Below are 23,446 nucleotides of genomic sequence, written 5' to 3'. Positions count from 1 at the left end.
TCCTTGTCCTCTCCTTATCTCGAGCTATCATTTTGGTGGGTGGAAATGTAAACAATGGGGTCTCTCTATTCTTTGCTTGTCATAAGAGTCAATTTACCTCTACCTACAATCATGAATGGCCTGTACTTGTGCATTCGACACCATAAATCATGCATGTGACAGATTGATTGTGGATCTACCTACTATATCCTTAAGCTACTTATTAGGTGAGAGCCCTTGGGATGTGGCCTCCAAAATTTGCATTGGTTGTGATATCACTCTCATCCCTAACACCTCATATGGGGATGGAATGCTCATTTTAAATATGTGAAAGTTTTTTTTTTGAGTGAAGGCTTTCACAGTTTGAACTCATATCTATATTAATGCTTCTAGAAAAAACTATGGAAAATGAATATATTTATAATCTCCTATGAGGGAAAGTGGATAACATTATAAAATTTCATAGTGGATTCATGCACTAAAGATCTATCATTGGAATATATAAACCATATCCAAAATGCTACAATCCAATATGATGAGGAATCACAACAACAAGGTTATGATGATTTAGAAGGGAAAATTAGAGATTTGAAGAAAATATTTATCAACAAAGATGAAGAAATTCTGCTTGCTAGAAGGGAATTGGAAAATCAAAATAATGAATTCATAAATTTCAACAACATATAAAAGGGCTACAACAAAAATTAACAACATAAAAAATGCTTACAAAAGAGATATTGAAGATATTAAAAAGAAACTACCAACCAAATATGAGGAAATTTCTTATTCGAGAAATCATAATAAAATTATATCTCGAGACTATAATAGGTGGTTATGATCCCTCATTAGGTGGGGTGGGTCGGTTGAGTGGGTGGTTTCGACGAAATCCCATCCCGTCTTAGGCACATGTTATGCAACTTAGTAAGATTTTTGAAGGCATCCTAGGGAAGGGTAGGATTGTTTTCCCACTTCGTTCAAGTAAGTATCTAATGATTCATTACCCTCACAAGTTCAAGAAAGAAACTAATTCAGTCGGGGCGAGGCGAAGCAAGTGGAGAGCCATAACGAATGAAGATTCTTACTGTGCTTATATGCATTAAGAAGTTGAAGAAAGAGAAGAAGTCACAACAAGAAACACTAAAGCAACTTACTAGTAAGGCATTAGCTACAAAAACCCAACTATGGAAAAATGAACCAATACAAATCCAAGTGAAATCTTATTGACCAATATATCATCAAAAATATCAAAATATGGGGTTTCCAAAAATAAGTTGCAAGATACAAGGATGCCTTATCGTCATCCAAATTATAAAAGTCATCACATAATTCAACACGCTAACCTAGGAGAAAATCAACATGAGAATCTAAGAAAATATCCTATCATATTGAAGAAAATATCAAGTGTAAAATCTTATCATTTCCCAAATCAAAAATTTGATTTCCATATAGTCTTGTAGAAAATTGAATTAGGGTGGCGTTGTAGCATTCAACAGCCCCCCATTTTTTATACTTAGTTGTCAATAAATAACGGGGACCCTTTACTTTTTATATTTTATTTTATTTTAATAAAGTTTTTGGTTTTAATAAATTTGGAGCATATTCAAATTAGTTACAAAGTCTAATAAACTTGAGGTTTTTTCCTTATCGGAACTTCTCATATCGGAGTTACAATTTAAAACATATTACGAGAACCCGAAACGCCGATGGGCCCTACTCTCGAAGTTAAAGTTATGCCGGAAGATTTCATATCGGAGTTCTATTACATCATAACGTTCCTTTAAAGTTTGTTACAATAAATCTCCTCCCCGATGCATAACTCTCTGATGAAAGAGTTATATAAAATGTTTTGTTAATATTTATGAAAGGCTTGCATGCTTTTCCATAAAGTAATATTATAAACCTCCCGCCAGCCCCACAACTTATTATTTCTTATATCGGCACATGCCATATCATAGTTATATTTTAATTGCATCTCTAATAGCCTCTTCCTCTGATATCCTTTAAAGCCTTTAATATTTCCATCAGGAATCTTTTATCAAAATGGTTCCATTCGAAGTATTTTATTAAACCTCTTGATATAATTCTCTTGATAGACTTCATGCCTCTTTCATCAGAGCTTTTTCATTCGAGAATCCCTCATGACTATTGTTCCATCGGAATCTTTTCACATTGGAGTTTTAATTTATCATAACTCTTCAACATAATCCTCTGATATAATTCCTTTGATGAGCTAACATGGTAAGCCCACGTGGTTTCTCAGTTGTGCACTTAATGATTGATAATGTGGATTTATGGTTCTTGAAATTCTAAATTCCTTCATTCATTAGCCTCGATATTGTGAAGATTTGCTTAAAAGGAAACATTAATATTGTAAATTGCATTATTTGTGCTAAGTCTCGACTAAAGAGAGTATTCCACTGATCTATGTGTTTTCTATACAGGAAAGCTTTGATTCCTAGAATAACGAAGAAATGTGGAAGGAAGGAAAGGGAAAGAAGAAAGCTACATCACAACAACAATCCGTTGCTCCTTTAATAGAAGATATTGATGAAAAGACTGCTACGCTGGGACGATTTTCTGATATAGTTTGTACAAAAGATTTTGGGCATTCTTCATGGGAAGAAATGTACAAATTCTTCGAAAATGAAAAAACCAAGGTTACTCAGAGAACAGTGACCACTGATGATACCACCTCAGTTTCAAATACAACTTTCAACGATGTGGCAAATTCTTTTCTACACAAAATTGCAGCCAGACTGAGACTTCTTCCCTATACCGATATGGTTCAATGGGTTGTGGATAATCTAAGTATTGCTGATAGGTGGATTATTACAAGCAAGCACATAGTCATTGGGTCTTTTTCCAATGAGGATTTGCGGAAAATGTATCATCTTCCTGAACCATAATGCAAATATGACAAGGAATATGTTGAGGCATTTCTTAAAGAGCATGGACATGCATAAGAGCGAATTAGAGGCTGGAGAAAGGACTCAAACAAACACAAAAGAGAAGAGAGTGGTAAGTATGTTGTAGACTCTCTCGCTGGTCCTTATTCCCAAATTGTTGCTATGATGTGTAGGCTGCATGCACTACCAAATGTACAAAAATTTCCTAATCAATGGGTACCAGAAGGGTTTATATTTGATTGGGCCACTTTTCTTTCAGAAAATTTTTCTACCCATATTTTAGCCTTTAGAAGTAAACGCATAGTTTCTGAATATAATCCCACCTTTCTATATGAATACCTGTATTATGGATTCTTTATGCTTTTCTATGGATTTTTCATCTATGGGTTGGAAATGGACTCTGCAAGACCCTACTCCTATTCATGTTTATCATGATATTTTATGGGACTCAAAATATCATCAACATTTCTATTAAATATGCCACAGGGCCATATTACCAACCTATCAGGTTATCTTCGGTACAAAGGCACCTCGAAAATCTCTAAAATCTGAATCTGATCTTCTGCAAGTGGCGAATTGGTTTCGTGAGGTATGATTTACCTATATCAGGGTATATGGAAGTTTAGAAAACCCTCATATTTTACCATTGTTCATCCCAAATAAACTTATGAGTAGGGAGATAGCTTATCAAACTTTTAGTAATGATATTTCCAAGGTCATGAAAGAATCCAACAAAAAGATGTGGCCTTCTTTCCCAACTCAATTTGGTATATTTGCTTTAGACAATTATAATCATGCACAAATTGAAATGCATGCTATTCAACTCTTGGTTTTCCTACTATACCTAATAGACAATATGATCCCCATAGTGTGGTTAAAAAGATCACAGTTGCACAAAGTATCAAACAGTTTATTCATGAGCTTGACAAATTTGATGATTTATTTGAAAATGATTCTTCTTATTCGTAGGTGTCTCAAAGAGTCAAGGAACAATTGACCATTGAAGAAATGAATCAGTTTACGCAATACAAAGCCTCCACACTAGCGAAACTTCCCATGGATTCATTGCAGGTTCCTCAAGATAAAATTGTTAATGATGATGCTAAAGTTACTAGTTTTACATAGTTAGTTGATTCTTCTCAGACAAAAGTAGCAGTTGCCTCTTCTTCTTCTCAGGTAGAAGGATTTGTGCCTGATACTAGGTTAGAAGAGATTTGGAAAGAATATAATCAAGCTCTAAATTCCAAGACTGATGAGTCTCAGGCTGTTAAGATTGCTCAACAAATGAAGGTTCAGGACACCCTAAAGAATCCTGAACAAACTCCTAAAAAAATGAAGGTTCCTGAGAAGCTTTTGGATGACAAGGATATAAAAATTATACCAGCATTTCCTTCTTCTGAAGTTGTTTTAAAGATTGAGGAGATTCCTCCATTAGAAATTTTCTACAACCCTCAACACAAAACTGTAGTAAGGAGAGAAAGCTCAATCAATCCCAGGCATTAGTCCCTGGTAATGCATCTTTTGAAGTATTATGGAAAGGCTCCACAACAACTCCAACAAAGGAATTGGGTAGACTTACTCAATTTACAGGTGCTTATGCCTCAACCACCATTGATAAAAATATAGAGGTACAACAACTACTCAAGGAGAAAGAGGAAAAAATTTCACTGTTGGAACAAAGTATTGAAGCAGAAAAGTAGAAGGTTACAAAACACTGGTAGTCACAGGTGACAGAGCTTCAACAAAGATTTAATTCTCTCAAAATTCAATATGATATAGATACACAAGCTAGAGATGCACAAATTCAAGACCTGCATAAAAGAATTGAACATTTGAATATCAATCCAGAATTGGCATAATTCAATAAAGAGGCTAAAGAGTTAAACACTCTTCTTGCCCAACAACAGATAGTCTTTTGCTAGAAATTGGCAATTATTCATGATCAGTGCAAGACAACAGACTCTCTAGCAGTTCAACTCTCATATATGAAAAACTACTTTGAAGAGATGGAGGATTCCTAACCTGGCAGGAAAGTGAGGAAGGAAGATCAACCAATCTTCCTAAAATCAAAGAGGTCCATAAAGATTATTATTTTCTTCCAGAAAATGGGAGATTCACATAAAGTTGGGAGATTCACATAAAGCAAGCAGAAGCAACAATCTACCAAGCTCGGGACATTTCAAGTAATATCATTGAGGCAATTAGTGATAATTTACTCCAATCTAATCTCATTTCAAGTTGTTCCGAAGGCACTTTACCCGATATGAAACTTTTGATTAAGATGTTGCAGGAATGTTCCAAGAAAAGGGTCGAGATTATTGATTAATTGACCAAGATTAACTTAGAGCATCATTTGCAATTCTTGGTAAAACCACACAGCCAATGGCTAATGCTTCAATGCCTATCGAACACCACCATACAGACGCTGCCAACATTGAGAGATGTCATCTTCACGAGTCAGATATAGATTCAACCAAAATCTCCCCCAAAACTGAAAAATTTGATTGATATATTTGAGTTGCAATAGCGAATCAAAGGGCAGTTTTCCTCCCAAGAATAGGAAATTTATTGTAACTAATTCCAAATGTGTTCCTTATAGTTACTTATGTTTAAGACCGCTTGAAGTTGTTGTTAGATTTTTTATCTTTATCTTTTGTTAAGAAACTATAAATTCCCTCTCTCAGATAGAGACATAGGTTTTGAATTTTTGTAAGAGGAAGCTTAGTTGCGCTACTGTAATTAAGTTTTTTCTTAATATCAAGTTGAACCATTGCCTTTCTATAATGAGTAGATCCATGGTGTATCAGGTACTATTATCCTTTATCTGTTTATTTGCTTAGAGTAGAATGTAATTCTATTTTTGTTCACAAATATGTGTTAAAGCAATATCTCATTATCACTATTGATGCGTCTGATTGAAATTTCAAATTATATGTGAACAACGAGATCTCAATATATGCGGTGATTTAACCAATTAATTCAATTAATTATTTAATTAAATTAGTTTTCTTTCTTTGATTTAACTTCATAATTACATGATGATCTATTTTTTCAGAGGAAAAAATCAAAATAGATTATATTAAGATGATATAATGATCAGTATTACAGGTGTCTCAGTGGAGACATTTTTCAGATAGACAGGAGATTTTAATAACATATAGTGTCCCCATAAGGTGGACCGAGAAAATCACATATGAAGGACCCCGGAGGCCGCAAAAAACATGAACCTGGGTCATCATTGATCTTATCAGAGTGGTGATACTGCCAGATCGATAAACCATGTATGAGTCCAGATTGGTGTAAAGAAAATACATGTGATGGACCCTGAAGGCCGCAAAAAAACAGGAACAAAAAGAAAATTGTGAAATCTTTATAATCACACATGCCATCAACTTACCCAGGATCAATAGTAGTTTATTAGTTTCTATTCAATTTCTAGTCATATTGGAGCATTATATCTTTATTTACTCCATTTCATATTGTTTTTTTTTTTTTTACAAGTTCGGTTGCTATATATTAATCTGAAAAAAAGAAGAGGGGCAGCTTGCCGTACATATAGTGCTTCTTGAGCATTGCGAATCCAAGGAATTACAAAATAGTTCCTTTCCTTGATCCTGATTCTAGTGTTCCTACCTATGAGGCATCTTTTACTACTATAGATTCTTACAAACTGAAAACACCAAAATTTACAGCTGCAACACATGGCTAATCAATTTCTATGTGACTAATCTTCCGTGCTGTAGAGTCTTCAGGGTTTGGGTCTGCCTCGTTTGGTTTTGCACTGGAGGAGGATGACGCTTCTTTGAATTTTTTATCCATCATATACCTGAGGACAGTGATTGATTCTTCGGCATGAGCACATCTATTGCTCAGATTGCTGAACTGCTCGTGCAAAGAGTGAACTCTATGTAGGAATAAGTTCATCTCGGCTCGGTATTTTTCATGTAGAATTCTGCATTGTTCATCAAGTTTTGCTTCCAGATTCCGGACTTGGTCTGCATGCCTAGCTTCCATACTGCGTACGTGATCTTCCAGGGTCCTTTGTTGCGCGCGCACTTCCTCAAATTCTGCCTGCAGATCACGGCAGTGAAAACACTGTTCTGGGCGCTCCATTGGCACTGAGGGATGCCTATTTGCTATGATCGCCTCTCTGATACGGGAGCGCTGGACTTGTTTCTTGTCACTAGTGGCTTCCGCTGAATACTCGGAAGTCTGATGGCCGGCACCTCTGGCAGAAGGGGGATAAACTGAAGCGGCTCTGAATTGAACTGAAGCGGCTCTGAAGGGGAATAAACTGTCACAATAGGTATCTCCAGAATGAAGGATACTGAAGCTCAAGTTAGATATAAATAACGCATACATGCTGTTGAGGCGGGAGCAAACCCGTATGCGGTTTCCAAAATTGGTCCACACAGCCCAAAGCAAATCCTGATAGGCACATGGGATCTGTCTGGCGGGACGATTTCCTCCTGCAGTTCGACTGATTCCCACACTCTGGGCAGATCTCCCAATCCGAATTCTGATCAAATTCCCATCGACCATACCTGTTTTGTCCATTGTTCTGATTGTTTGCCAGTAGTCATAGATACTATCAGCTGCGGTACAGTGAGCTTTGACTGTATGCGTGTGATTCATGGGAGCGGTTGGAAAGAGGAGGTGTCATTGCAGTACAAGTTGCCCTTGGAGCGCTCACATGCCTTGTTGGCAAACATGTCAGCCTCCTTATTCAGTCCACGGAGGACATGGTAGTAACGAACTTCTTGCATGGAGTCGTGGAGGATTTGGTTCCTGTAGTTGATCTGTTGCAGGAGGATGTTCGGTGTGCTTTGCCGTTGCACCATGAGCCTGATGATGATTGCTGAATCCCCGAAGACTACTGCTGTTCTTATCCCAATCTTGATCAGCTGGAGGAGCCCTTGATACAAAGCCAATCCTTCTGCCCTGTTATTGGATAATTCTCCCAATCCCCATTCGAAATGAAGAATTTTTTCGCCATTCGCATTGCAGATTAGGCCCCCTGCCCCTGCTTGGCCGGGATTGGATTTAGATGCGCCATCAAAGAACAACAGGAACTTGTTGCAGTTTCTCAGCCAAGTTGCGAACTCCTCCTCCTTTAATCTCAGCTTCCATGTCCTGTTGGTCTCTTTCGTTTGCACCCTCCTTTGGCTTATCTCCTGAGCACTGATTATGTTTTCTTGCACCTGGCTAATCAGATTTCTCTCTTCGACGCTGCAATTGGTGACCTCTATCTTGCCTTTGGTATGGGCTGTGATTGTTTCTACCGCTAAGATCCTAGCTTTATGGCACATAACTCTGATATTGCAATTTTTCCCTTGAAAGATCTTACCGTTACGTGCTAACCAGATTCGCCATAGGAGGGTGATTGCCATGGTGTTCCAAATCCGTTGGGCTAATTTACTCTGTTTTCCTTTCCAAGGGCAGTTCTTCTTCCAACTAAAAAGAGTGTCTGCAATTGAAGCCTTTGGCTCCCATGGAGCATTCCCGAGAGATGCCACCGTCCTCCAGCATTCCTCAGCTACAGGGCAATCTATGAACAGATGTTGAAGTGTCTCTTCTGATCTGCAGCAATTAGGACATCGAGAGGGTCCCATTATACCTCTTTTCATTAAATTTTCTGCGGTTAGAACCTTTCCTTTTAAAAGGAGCCAAATAAAGAATTTGATTTTGGGGGGTGCTTCTGCTCTCCAAACCAGCTTCCATTGACTCCAGACATCCTGTGGGAAGATGTTATTGCATAAGCAATGGTACCCAGCCTTGGTCGTGTACTGAGTTCCAGTAGGATCCCAACGATAGCCATCTTGCTTGCCTTTTTGCGTCGGGGCTTTGCTATGCAGGAGGTTCTTGAGAGCAATAAAGCTGGTCTCAAGCTCTCTGGGGTATTCCGGAAATTCCCAACCTATCCATGCTTGTGTAGAGTTTTCCCATTGTGATATTTGGGACAGGTATACTATTTCTTTACTGCTGAGCCAGTTTATTGCAGGAGTTGCCTCCGATTGTGATCCGATTGGATGCTGTCCGAGGATTCTATCTGTGGAGAAATTAACACTGTTCCCTCCTCCAGGGACCTTTGAAATGTTTTGAGCCATGAAGGGTATGGCTTTCTTGCAGAGTTGCCATATTTTTGTGCTACCTCTGTTGGGAATGTTGGTATCCAAAAGCTGCTGCCTCGCGCTGTTCAAATATTTAGCCTCTAAGACCTTCTTCCACCAGGCTGTGGGACCAGTGATCATTCTCCAAATTATTTTAGCTCCAAGAGCTAAGTTCAGGATTTTTGGTGACCTTATTCCTAGCCCGCTTTTTTCCTGTGATTGGATGACATTCTTCCAACTGACAAGGTTGAACTTTCTTTTTTCCGTTTTGCCTCCCTGCCAGAGGAAATACCTGAGATTTTTTTCCATTTTCTGATGAAAGGATGCAGGTGCTTGACATAAGGAGAGACGGTAAATGGGCAGAGAGGTCAAGCCTGACTTTAGAAGAACAAGTCTTCCTGCTGGGTTCAACCACATGGTGCCCCATTGTTGAATTTTTCTCTTTATTTTGTCGAGGATTTCATTCCAGATGTCGGATTTCAGAGGTCCCAAACTTACTGGAATTCCCAGGTAAGTGAAGTGGTTCCAATTGAGCTTGTAGGAAACTCCTAGAATGCTAGCAATGCTATGGATGGTATGGTTGGGAGTGTTCCAACCATAGATACAACTTTTTAACTGATTAACTTTCCCTCCTGAATATTCCATAAATTGATCTAAGATCTTCTTGAAGCACCTTGCAATGGTGGTGGACGCTCCCCCTATCAGGAGGGTATCATCTGCAAATTGGGAGTGATTAATATTTTTTGTGCCTTGCTCAAATTTGATACCAGTGATGAGGCCTATTCTTCGATTAAAATCCAGGGTTCGGCTAAGGGACTCAGCCATGAGGATAAACAAATAGGGAGACAGAGGACAGCCTTGCCTAAGGCCTCGAGAGGATTTGAAGGCAGCACACGGTCTTCCGTTAATCAGAGGGGATATCCAAGGTTCCGAAATACAAGCTTTGATCATTGAGATAAAGGAGGGGTCAAAGCCCATTCTATGGAGGACAGCGAACAGAAAGGAATGTCGAACCCTGTCAAAGGCATTGGCAAGGTCCAGCTTGAGGACAAATCCTTTCTCCTTTCTACTAAGACTGGAGTGAATGGCCTCTTGAACAAGCAGGATAGAGTCAGAGATGTGCCTATTCGGGAGGAAACCCCCTTGGTTTTCGGAGATCAGAGATGAGAGATGAGGTTTGAGCCTGGATGACAGGATTTTGGTGATGATTTTGTAAGATGAGTTGCATAAAGAAATAGGCCGAAATCTTGAAAAGGAGGAAGGTCTGTTCTCTTTTGGGATTAAAGCAAGATGGGTTGAGTTGGTGAATCCCCCCATTTTGCCCTTCTTTAGAACCCAACGTATCATCTTTAAAAGATCTTTCTTGATCATTTGCCAATACTCTCTATAAAAACTGATTGGAAATCCATTAGGTCCAGGGGCCTTGTCTGGGTGTAGACCCCAAACTGCATTTTGAACTTCTTCCTCTTTGGCTTCCTTCTTGAGACTGTTGTTTATTTCATGGGTGACTTCTTTATTTATGTGCTGTAAAAAACTTGAGTAATCCTCTTCACTTTTGTCCTCAGTCAAAAGATTTTTGAAGTGATTTGTGGCTGCTTCTTTTATCGCTTCCTGAGTGTGATAGTTGTTCCCCTCATTATCTTTTATTGTATTCACAGTGTTTCGGACCTTTCGAACTGTTGCCTGCTTATGAAAATAGGAGGTATTTTTATCTCCCTCCTGCAGCCAGAGCTGCCTTGACTTCAGCCTCCATTTTATTTCTTCATCCTTTGTAACTTGCTGCAGCTGAGAATATAGTTTTGTTTCCCTCTCTTTGGCTTGTTGGGACAACCCAATGGCTTCTATGTGTTGTTGCACATCCTCTAAATCTTGTTTGATTTTTTTCTTGCTCAACTCGGGCTCTTGGTAGTTGCTCTTTGCCCATTCTTTTAAGGCATGTCTTGTTTTCCTTAATTTTGTTTCCCATATGAAAGTTGGGGAGCCTTCCACATGTTGGGACCAAGCCTGCCAAACCACTTCCTTTGCTGCTGAGATTCGATTCCAAATGGGGCAATATTTGAAGGGAATAGGACCTAGCTGGCAGTGACTTTGCAGAGTAAGCGTGATTGGATAATGATCAGAGGCGGAGACGTTGAGGATGTTCGACTGGCCAGTGGTGAAAGTAGATAAATAAGCAATACTTATGAGAAATCTATCAAGACGTTCCATAATATTGCCAACTCCTATTCGTCTATTGCTCCATGTGTACCTTCGGTTCTTAGGTCTGATATCGACCAGATCTTGCTCCTGCATTATATTTTCAAGTCGATTCCTGAAAGGGTCGGGGTTGAAATTTCCCCCTCTTTTTTCATTGGAGTGCAATACCAAGTTTAGATCCCCTGCAAGAATGAGATTGTTGTCCTGCTCTTCTTCTATATCTGTTTCCAAAGTGTTCCAACACTCTTCTTTCTCTCTATAATGATTCGGGGCGTATATATTGTAAATCTTTACTGTTGTTCCATCTGTCTTGTTCTCTAGATTAACACAGATCCAATGCTGGTGTATTCTGGAGGAGTGGCAATTCCATTTGTTGCAGTCCCACATTGTTAAAATGCCACCTGAGGCTCCTCTTGCTTCACTTGCACACCCACTGTAACGCTTTTGCTGGCTTATGAATTTATTAGTTTCAGATTGGTCCTGCTTTGTTTCTTGAATAAGAATTATTTCAGGATTTTCACTTTGGATTAGGTCCTTGAGGGCAACTGTCTTGGAGGGGTGCCCTAATCCCCTGTTGTTCCAGGAGAGAAATTTCATCATGATTTACTGCTTACATGGAGAGGTGCCCGCCTCTCTTTGCCTTTGTTATTATTTTCTTTGTCCGAGAGCCCAAGAATAAAGGATTCTATAGGAGTCTGGGAACCCATGGCGATATCTTTCTGGGTGCTTTCTTCTCTATGCTGCTTGGCCGATTTCCTTCCCGGCCCATGCTTTTTGGGGATATCACTGGGAGCTCCATGCTCCTTTGAGGAGCTTCTAGTAACCCGAGTGGAGGGGGTATCAGGGGAGGGCTGAGAGAATTGAGGCGGGGAGGAGTGAAGGGGAGGTTCAGAGAAGGGGATTTCGGGCTCAGGACCTTCCTCAGATAGGGAAGCAAAGGGATTAGAAGATGGAGGAATGGAAGGGTCGGAGGTCCGGAGGGGAGAAGAAGGGTGCAGAATGGGGGATTGATGGGAGGAAGAGGAGAGATGGGAGGGGTGAGGATGATGAAGGGGAGGGGGTTGCTGGGATGGGTCAGGGACATCAGAATCCAAAGATTTGGGAGGAAGGGATGATTTTTTTCTTTTAACAGTTTCCCATTGTCCTTCTTGCTCTTCAGATTCAACATTAACTATTTTAGGGCATCTATTTGCAAAATGTCCATATTCGTGACATACCTTGCATTTGAAGGGAATCTGCTCGTAGTCCAGCTGTTGAATATGGCACCAGTCATCCACTTTCAGTTTAATTGCTTCCGGCAGTCCGCGGCCCAAATCGACCTCAACACAGATTCGCGCACAAGCTTGCATGTTGTCTTTGGGTTCGCTGCGATCTATATATTTTCCCACCGCGTTTCCTATTGCTTTAACCGAGTCATCCCCCCAGCAATGAAGAGGAAGATGGGGCAATCTGACCCAGACAGGGACTGCATTCGGAATGTCTAGCTCAGGATCGAAATCCGGGGTCCATTTGTTAAGATAGAGGCCCCTAGAATCCATAAAATAGGGCCCGTTTCTGAAAATAAGATCTTTATCTTCCTTGGTTTCAAAGTGGAAGGTGAAGTATCCTCTGCCACAGAATCTTATTGATATTTTGCCTTGAATCTTGTCCGTCCAGTTTCGCTCGACCCATCGTTGCACTGTTTTTGGAGAAGGCCATAGTCCTGTAAATTGCCCGATTAACCCTTTCTCAGCAAGGGAGAGGGCTGCCATGCGAGGGATGGTCGGAGGTAGCAGAACTTCTTGTAAAACATCCAGCTTCTTTACAAACTTAGATGCTGCAGGTCTAGGTCTCTGAGGAGGGAGAGATTTAACCAGTGATGAAAAAACCCTTTGCAGCTCCGGATCGCCTCCAGGCGGATCCGGAGGGTCCATGGCGCGGGATTGTCAGGTAGTAGACGGCAGCGTTCAGTATCCAAGCTCGCGCGCGCGCGCAGCAACAGTCTTTTCCATTTCATATTGTTTTATAGAAAGGGAAATTGGTCCCATAATTCTAGTCGGAGCCATCATTCCAAACAAAAAAGGATCTGTTCTAAGGTCTCGATCGGGTGGTTTCCCTTAATGTTGATGGAGTCATTCAGGACAATCAATAGGTGGTATGACCTTTCCACAATTCGTAAGTTATTCTTAACTCTTCGTAACTCATCTCATATCATCAACCATGAAAACATCAAGAATAGAGAATCATGCGAAGACATTGCAAGCCAGAACAAAAACATAAAGGATTTTAACAAATATGCTTCGAGGACAACACATTTTTAAGGGTGAGAAGACTTGAAATATACCTAGGGTATATTACAACTAAGGTTATAATATAATGATTATTATGTAATAATATTAATCACAAAACAATTACTATGTAAGCATTAATGGGTATTAATGATTAGTCATGCCCTTTGGCAAAGACACAACCTATGACCCACCACATGTATTTATACACATCTATAGTAGTCAAGGAATTATAACTTGAATATATATTCTTATAATAAATCATTGTTATTTAACATGGATTTCTTTATGTATTCGTGATGTTCTTGGAAAGTGAACTACTAGGTTCACTTCAGGTTGAACATACACCATATACCCCAATTCTCATGAAGCATCCCAAGTATGATGTAAACACTTTTGGAGTAACCTCAAAAGTTAACACTCCCTCTTTCTAGGAATTCATTTACACCAACACTTATGTACTTCTTTGCAACTCCACTAAATCTACTACTTGCAAATCAATGTATTTTCTAGTCTTAGTATCAACCATTTTAATGTGTAAATAAATTATCACACATGTTATCACATCATCTCAATCCTTGAATCAAGAACAATGACCACCTAAGAAAGCAACATACCAAACTCCATGATCCTTCAAGCATGCTTCATGGACCAAAATTAATGGATACCACATCATGACTTTCCTAGGACATTTTGTAAAGAATATCACATCTTCATTCAAGATCAAGACAAGTGTATCACATGTATCAAAGTCACAAAGATACACACCCATATAATTCCATGTGTTAATCCTATAACACAAAGCTTGTGGTATAGGCAACAATTCACACAAGTTCGTCATATACACATGAACATGAGAGTCTCTCTCATGCACCTCAAATCCTTTGGAAACTAGACCAACCTAAACTAGGTCAACTCTCTCATCTATAGAGAATCCTAAAATAATAGTAAGATCATTGTAAACCTTCAACTCCCTTTGTCTAAGAGGATCCATGATCCTTGGAAAGAGTATCATCATGGGAAACTCACTTTGTCTAAAAGAATCCATTATCCATGGCTATGTATTCTACAATACTCCCATCAACTGTAAATTTTGAATCTATGTCAACTTCGTCATCCATCAAGTATCACACCTTCCCTCTACTATACAATTAGAAGGCTCATGGTTGAAGTCAATCTCATCATCAAACTTCTCCTCCCTTGTACAACTAGAAGCCTCACGGATTGAAGAAACCAATGCAACATGACTAGTATGTATCCTAGAAGGTAGACTCACCCTCATTGAAGATATAGGTGTTCCTACATTTCTCAAGCCTATAAATATGGAACAACAACCTCTAAATTCTCCTTGATCACTGAAAGAGAGTTTTGTAAATGGAAAGACCTCATATCCTCATAAACACAATATGCTATCAAAGGATCTATAATCAATGCTAAACCTGACTCTATGACCTCTAGCTATGCATGTGCCTCTTCAAAGCAAGAAGTCTCTTCCAACCTCCCATTGGAATGTACATATGCTACTAGATCAAAAAGTAACTTGTGAAGGCCACCGTCTCTTACCACTCTAGCCAAATTCCTCATAATTGCTATCCTACAATCACTGATGGTTCACTATTGTCCTTTAAAGGCAACTCTCCATTGTACGTTTATCATTTAAGAAGTTGTCAGGGTTATTCCTCAAACCAAGAACTACCAATATGTGATCCAACTCAATAATATTGCTTGAAGGTATCCAAAATGAAATGGAGCTAACTACTTTCACAGGGTAAGGGGCATCATCACCAAGTACCATAGTCATGCCTCCCACTTGCTTCTAAGTCCTACTTAATGTAGACCTATCATATGTCACGCGCCTTAAAGCTTCATTGTCCAACCAACATTATACATGGTGTTAAAATATAAACACAAAATCACGGGAATACAACCTCTAACAAGATTTCATCTCCTCTACACATTTAACAATTCCAGTTGGAACCTGTCTTGCACCCTTTCTCTTCTTTTTCATTGGATACTAGCCCTACATACTGTCCCATTTCATGACATCATAAGCACACCACCTTACTCAAGTATTTCATTCCTATATTTGTTTCATCCATCTCCTTGAAGCCTTTCTTACTATTATTTTTCATCTTCCTAAAGATAACCATAACATCCACTTCCCTTTGTTGTTATAAACAATAATACAATATCATTTTTTCTTGCACAAGATCAACCTAGATGTTGGAAATTTTGATATATCTTGTATCCTCTCAAACAAAAACACCTTAAACAAAAATTTTCCAAGAAGGACAAAGCCCTTTTTGGGTAATGGACACTAACTCTTGATCATCTGCCTTAGTTCTAATGGTTATTAACTAATTGTTTAGTTCTTTAATCTTGGTTAATAGGTCACCATAATATCTATCTTATTTGTACAAATAGTTGAGAACTGGTTTCACAAAAGCATTTATTGGGAAGCACAAAAGTTATGAAATAATTCAACCGAAGAATCAAACATTTTCTTACATGTATTCTTATATGCAATGTGTGACATGAAGTGACTCTTCACATAATCAAGAATTATATCTTCACTTTGGCTTCCTTCTTTCAATAAGTGGCCAAAGCTGTTGGATCATTAAGTTTTGGAATATCCTTCTCAACATATTTCAAAACTTTGGCCTCCTTGATAAGAATTTGAAGCCCGAGATTCCATGGAACAAAGTTAGAAGTTCCATCCAACCTGTCTAACTTTCTAAGATCAAGAATCACCTTACACATCTTAAACAAGTCTTAAGCACACAAAATTAATAGTATATGTAGATAAAACCATTTCTAGGGCACAAATGCTTCTCCCAAGTAGCATAGGTTTTCTCACTCAATGACCTCAACTAGGCCAAGTAATGATATACAAACTTCCTCTTTGTTAAGAGTGATCTCAAACATCAAAAGCTCTAATATCATGCAAAATTTTCTCAAAATCTAAAATTTAATGAAAAAATATTCATCTTTGACTTAGAAGGTTTCTTAGATCTTGACCCTATGATTTTTCATCCTTAGGGTTGTTTAAAAGCAAGGTACAAAACAACAATGAAAAGAGCACAATGCTTTCATTGAGAGCAACCCAAACTTCTTAGCAATACAAGGAAAACATATCCCAAAAGAAAGGGATAATTTTAGCCCTTATAGGGAAACTCACTAACAAATAAACATATCTAAAAATACTTTTTCACGACACTAATAAAAGTAGTACAATAATAACATGACAACAATAAAATCAACCCCTAATATTCTTCACTTATATGTCAAATCACTTAACAATTTTCATTTTACTCATGTCAAGTCAACAAGACATATGGTTGTAAATAACAATGCATAAATACCATATATAGTTGAAAATAAAATTTGGAAATTTCACATGTTTTGGACAACTAGTAACTTCATTAATATGCTTAAGATGAAACACATATACATACCATAGCCTCCTCTTAAGGCTATTACAAAATCATAGCTCTCCCAACTCCACCTAGGGAAAATCGAGAAAACCATAGCAACCAAGAATATCGAATGTAAAAGAATCACTCCAACACATCCTCTAGGACAAGATGCCTTCTTCTCTTCTTCTTCACATTTCCACCCCATGATTTTATAACAAAACACTAATACATAATCTCTAAGGGATAAACCCTAAGAATAGACCTCCAAGATGCTCCTAGATACTCCGAGAAGAGTAAGAAACCTCGATGGCGTGAGAGGGAGACAGAGGGAGAGAGGGAAAGAGAGAGACCAGTGTGAATTCCTTAGGTCACATCTCCCTGTACAAGTGAATACAAATGAGCGAACACATATGAAAGTGAAGACTCTCCTTTATTTTTGTTAGAGGTAAGGCAAGCCAATAATATAATGTGGGCCTTATCCCTTATAAGCAACCTACTTTGAGCACTTGTAGGCCAACACACGTGAGAGGCTACACTCTAAAGTACATGCTTCATGCTCCAAGATGATGCCATGCACACTAATGGCTCTAGGGTGATGTAGCTATGTAGGGCAAGTCCACTTTCCTCCATCACAAGCCTCCACAAACTCCATCAATCCTCCCAAGCATTGTACTCCATTGCGTCAACTACCCCTACAAGAATGCTATTGAAGCCATAGACATCTATGAGCCATCTCTAATCATCTGATTAGGAATCCAAGTTGCTGCATCCCAACTAGGGCCTAATGAAAACCTCCAATCTATTCAAGACTCCACAACCCATGTAGGGCACTCTCCAAGAAAGTGGATCCTTCACGGGATTCTAATGAAGGGCATCCACCAAATTGTCAAGAGAACTCCAATGCCTATGGGAAGAACACTAAGCCAACAACCATATAAGGTCAAGCACCCACTTAACAAACTATCTCAATTATGTAAATCCATAAAGGAATATCTTTAATGTGCTAATCCATCTGATACCATCGATAGACTAAACTCTGATACCATCGATAGACTAAACACACACCATGTACACTAAATTTCATGAAGCACCCCAAGCATGGTATAAACCCTTTTGAAATAACCCTAAAAGTTAGTTCTTTGTAAATTAATTCATGACATTTCTTCATTAGAAATGGATTGGCATCACTTCCATATGCTCCACTAAAATATTTGTTATAGCGTCTTGGCACTTGTATGCGCATGTGGCATTGACACATTCTTGCTTGTTAATTGAACATCTTGCTTTTTATGCCATCTTGTGCCATTTGTTGAAGGGATAATAAGGCATGACATCCTATGTAAAGAAACATGAAATCATGGTAAACCTGAATATTATATAATCTAATAATAAATCAAATGCACCAATGGGATGGTACAATCTTAGGAAAGAGTAAGGTCATGTACGTAAGATGCAATTAAAAGCCAACTCAAGTGTAAGCTAAATAATTGGAACTATTGTAAGTCACATGCAATATTTCATAGAATGTAATCGATTAAATTAAGATACATGATGTTAATGCAAAGTTGAATTTAAGCACAAGGGGGAAGAGGCTCATCAGTTTTCTTGATGGAGTAGCTAGATCACTTCTAGCTGGTTACAAGAAAATCTCCAGTTAGACCTTCCCACCATTCCTTGAGACTTTTCTCATGGGGAACCCACTGACTATGACTATGATATGCCCTTGGCGCCTCTCCTGCCCTTACTACCTATGCTATGAGAATCAGATCTACATATTAATGGCAAACCATGTATACCTCTAGGTATGGAGACAAAAGAAAGAGGAAGGATTTGTGTGTCCATCAAACACACTTTGGGGTCTTGGACTACTATGAAATCATAAGATAGTCAGTAATAAGTGAAACGAGTTAAAAAAATGAATATTTGAAGATTAAACTCAACATAAGAAAATTTAAAAAGATAGGGTCCTTGGGACTATTTGAAGCCTAAACAACACCTTTCCAAGTACCCCTATATGCTCTTTTGTTCAAGGATCCATATCCATAGATAAAAGGTCTTGTATTCCATCTCTTGAATGGTTTAGCTAGATCATGCCAACTTTGTTTACAAGAATAAAATAGTAATGGTTTGGCTACATTGCCAAACACTCCAGCCTAAGTTTTTTTTTGTCAGGGATCCATATCTATAGGTAAAAGGTCCTAATTGTGATCCCATAAGTTGCTAGCTACATAACAACTCCATATACTACTAAACACCTTGACATGATGTTTTGGTTAAGCATCCATGTCCATCAGTGAAAGTTCTTGAGTTTAATCCCTGGAGCACTTTGGTTATATTACACCAACTCACAAGAATCAACGATTAATATGTGTGCACCTTGTTGAGCACCATGTTTGGTGTTTTGAATAAGGGTTTATAACCTTAGGTAAAAGATCCTGAGTTCTATCACCTAAGAGTTTTGCCTAGATCATGACAACTTTACATACACGAATAAAATATTAAGGACACAAATACTTTGTCAAACAAATTGACACAATGTTTCCATCAAAAATCCATATTCATAGATAAAAGGTCTTGAATTCCATCTCTAAATTGTATTGTTAATTGCCACGACTTTATATATAGAATAAAAAATAAATAACATGATTATCTTACCAACCTAATAGACATGGTATGTTGGTTAAAGATTTATATTTATATGTAAAACATCTCATCCCCTAAGCAATCATTCTCTCTATTCGGCTTGGAGTATGCCTTAAAACTAGTTCTATTTGGCTAAAAGCTCATCTTCCTCAGATGTAAAGAAACAGATTGACAACCCAACACTCAAAGGCATCTCACAGGAGTGAAATTTTGCCCCCTTACAAACCACCAAAAAGTAATTCTAAATAATGTGCTTTTCCTCGAGTGAAAGTGATGAATCAACAAACATGAGTGGATAACAACCATAATAACGACCCCATTGCTGATTTGATAAATAAATTATTATTTTTCAAAAGAAAAATCGTCCTCTTTATAGATGTATAGATGAAAACAAATTAATAGCATAAACCACGAAAATCTACTCGAATAAGTTATTGATTTCAATCAAGAAAGAGTGAGTTACCATAATTCTTATAGTTCACATGTGAACGTTTGACAGCCTTCATACTCCGATAAAACAATTACATTCATCTTCCCTTCTATCTTCTCCGCTTCCAGTGCCGCGAAGAGAAGATCGTTTCCTTGGCCAGGTAACATAGCCTCAACCTGCTAAAACCCTAGGTAGCTTCGTTGGATTTTACGTTTGGGGACAAAATCTTATACTCCATTAGATCGGTATTTTATCCATAAAATTTTGTTTTAATTGTTCGCATAACATGCGATTAATTGGCAAAGAAACGCTTGGAATTTCCAGGTAATAAGATTTGGAACACTGTCATGGCATCGACTTCAGTTGAAAATCAGGTAACCGAAAAATAGTAATTAAAAAAAATCGGCAGAAACTCTTTTGTTATTTTCAAATGCTATCGATTATAGAGTTGAACATGAAATTAAAGAATCTTGTAAAATAGGATCACTTATTCTGATCGTTAATTTGAGACAGACTTTTCTGGTCTGCCTGCTGCTTCGCACTGGATTGTGTAAAGAATATGAAATCTGACTGATCAATTTCTATTGTAAATCAATTGAAGTATAAAAGCTCTGGCAAACTATGTTAAATGGATATTTATTTAATAGAAATCGAGGTGTCTTAACATATTTACAATTTAACTGAAATGGTTCGGAGTTATGCTTGACAAGATGCTGTGTGAAGTCAGCTCAACTCAGTTAACAAATCAATCACAAGTCCGAGTTCTAAAAATACGCTTGCCATATTTATCATGATCAAATTGCATAAAAGGAGAACGAAGGCACATAATTCAATCAATTCTTTTGTGTGCACAAGGTTGTGAGACAAGACAATAACTCACGAGTTTGCGAGAGATAGTGCCAGGTGGTGTGTGAGGAGAGGTTGTCGTGGAACATCGTACCTAGGAGCAGGCTATACGCAGTCTTGAAGCAGAGAATTTCCTTGTGGAAGTGGGCTAGGAATTAGGAGAAATTCCTAAATAATAAGAGCCTGCTTAGTGCTAGGAAATAGGGGATTTCCAACGAGATAAGACCAGAGGTTGTGCAAGGAAATAATGGAGCTGGCTCGACTTATTGCAGGGAGATTTTCAACTAAGTACTTGCAGCGAGAACAACTGTGTTTTCTGTGGAAACAATTTGCCTTGTAAAGAGATCAGTTACTCTATTTTCTGTCAATAAAATTCTACAACAAAGCAGAGGGTTTTCCCAATTGGGTTCCCTAGAAAACTATTGTGTTTTTTGTGTAATCGTGTCTTTATCTCTGTGTGTAATTCTGCTGCTTATATTGTTGAGGAATTTTGTATCTTGGTGATAAGTCAACTACATTTTTTCAGAAATCAATTAAGTAGTTGCCGAATTCCAAGGAAATTCAACACCATAAAGATCACATCTCCACAAGTAGCGTGTTTACACAAGGCTAAGTTGAGCTCTCTAAAGGAGGTCGAAATCCATGAGTGATGATGAAAAGATGCAAATCAGTGATCCTCTATTTATATGAGGTCAATCATTCTCAATAATTAGTTTAAAAACCCCATGACAAATTTACTTTTGAGTGTACATGAAGTAAAAGGGTTACAAGCCAACCCAATAGCTCAATGTAATAAAATATCTCACTAAAAGGTCACACTTGTGGGTTGAAACTCCTCTCTGGCATGATGTCATGCCCTTTTAGGGCAATATAAGCTTTAAAATTGCATGGAATGGGAAAGATCCATCTCCAATCATCATAATCAACTCAATGATTGAGGGGAAACCCTTAAGTCATGCCTCAAAATGCCTCCATGTGTAAAAAGCCTGCTCTGAGTGCTTTGCGTCATCTCCAAGGGGCTAGAAAGATGACATGGTACAATCTCTCTCAAGCGTTGGGGCTCATTATTTAGACTCCGGATCACGACATGCCCATCAAATGGTGTCAAGGCCAGCTTGGGGGCATGCTGGGTCCACCTCGTACATCATCAAGAATTTCCAACACCATGAAATGTGAGCTCAACATTTCAGCATCTGGGGGTGCTTTAAGGTCTCGATCAACTGCTGGAATCATCAAATGCCCAACGCTATGCTATGGAGGGGCAACGCTGCATTTGCAAAGTCATCACTGCTCTTTGGAGTGTAGTATGGCCTGGGCGTCATGTGGAGTGAATGCAGGGAATGTGTGCCATCAAGCCTTCTGCTAATCTATGAAGGACCACCTGCAAAACCATCTCAAATTAGAGATAATGACCACAAATGCATCATAGTGGACCATACTTAACTATTAAGGGCATAATAAGACTTCAAAATGGGATCACCTTTAAATATCTAATTAGACCGAGTCTAATAAAAGTGTTCCTTACCTTGTTAGGGGTGGCTAAGTGGTCAACCCTATTAGGTGATTCCAACCCCTAAAGGGAGGTGACGTGTTTTAGGTGAACCCTTCAATTCATAGGTGTTTGTGATAATGGTGGCAATAGAGGGGCAATGCTTCATGGTTAGGTGCCATGGTCATGGGACCAGCAGATGGAGATCCATCATCCTTAGTGTATAGATATATGGAGGGAGCAATTGTGAAGGCATGAGTTATTCCTTTCCTTGGCATGCTTTTTCCACCCCTCCAATGCGCCTTTTACTTCTTTTTGATAATGCTTTGATAAGGAGCATAACTTAGGTGTCCAAGCTTGCTTTTAATGATATAACATTTATTTACCCCTTAATGATGAGTCAACTTCTCACTCATTAGGGTTGGGACATGTAAGGGTTCCTTTGTTATGTGATGGAGCATCTAGGAGTCGGCTGATGGCTAATGAGGGGGGTAGAGCTCATGCTTGGCTTTTGTCCACATGCTAATCAATGTCTTGGTCATCTTTTGCATTTTAACTTTTCCTTTTTTTTTTTAATTATATTGTGGCCGTTTTATGCTTTTACCTTTCTTTTAGTTGTATCAACCTTCGAGGCATAGTTTTCCGACCCTGACTCAAGGATGTGGATGTGAGGGGGAACCGATGACAACAAACCCGAAGGATGTATGTGAAATCAAGGGAACGATGAAGAGTGTTAAATATGGAATGGTCATGGACATGCTATTTCAATCCAAGTTTCCCAAGTAGTGTCCTTCCTATAACCCTAAGGCCTCAGAGGAAGTCCCATTGGACTAGGGCCAAAAACTAACCCCCCTGGTAAGGTGAGAGAACAAGTTTACAATCAATATCGGCCAATTATCTAGATCAATGTTGCACAAAGTGGAGACGAAGTGGGTGTGTTTTTTGGAAGCGAAGTGTCAGAAGCGTCATTTTCCAAAAATTCTTGGAAGCAAAGCATCCTAAAGGCGTCTATTTTATATATATCAAAGCATGCATACTTATACATAAATCAAGATGGAAATGACATCCATAGTACACTAATGATTAATTATTCGAGCATCAACCATCTAGAATCTAGTTTCTCCTCCTATTGTCTAGCCTTTCCCTCTACCTCAATTTTCTAGG

The 23,446-nt window shown here is 38.6% G+C and overlaps 2 protein-coding genes across 2 annotated transcripts in view; one reads left to right on the top strand and one right to left on the bottom strand.

The window, feature by feature from the left end:
• Nucleotides 1–7,516: 7,516 nt before the first annotated feature.
• On the bottom strand, nucleotides 7,517–13,104 carry LOC149156265 (uncharacterized). The gene is made up of 2 exons (XM_089444703.1): nucleotides 12,646–13,104; nucleotides 7,517–11,671 (listed from the first exon to the last, which is right to left on the bottom strand). Exons 1-2 carry the CDS (start codon nucleotides 13,102–13,104, stop codon nucleotides 7,517–7,519), a joined length of 4,614 nt encoding a protein of 1,537 aa, XP_089300829.1.
• Nucleotides 13,105–19,967: 6,863 nt separating this feature from the next.
• LOC149156263 (3-hydroxyisobutyryl-CoA hydrolase 1-like) overlaps nucleotides 19,968–23,446 on the top strand; it is a 349,800-nt gene continuing 346,321 nt past the window's right edge. The window contains exons 1-2 of the mRNA XM_089438049.1: nucleotides 19,968–20,107; nucleotides 20,272–20,321. Coding sequence (XP_089294175.1) covers nucleotides 20,295–20,321 — 27 coding nt within the window. The 5' untranslated portion in view covers nucleotides 19,968–20,107; nucleotides 20,272–20,294. The remainder of the gene's footprint in view (nucleotides 20,108–20,271; nucleotides 20,322–23,446) is intronic.

This window comes from Pinus tabuliformis, chromosome 9 (genome assembly GCF_031772625.1).
Source record: "Pinus tabuliformis cultivar Carrire ecotype Pingquan chromosome 9, CPIR1, whole genome shotgun sequence".
Lineage (NCBI taxonomy): Eukaryota > Viridiplantae > Streptophyta > Pinopsida > Pinales > Pinaceae > Pinus > Pinus tabuliformis.
Note: the sequence above shows the minus strand (reverse complement) of the source record. Positions and strands in the feature narration are given on the sequence as shown.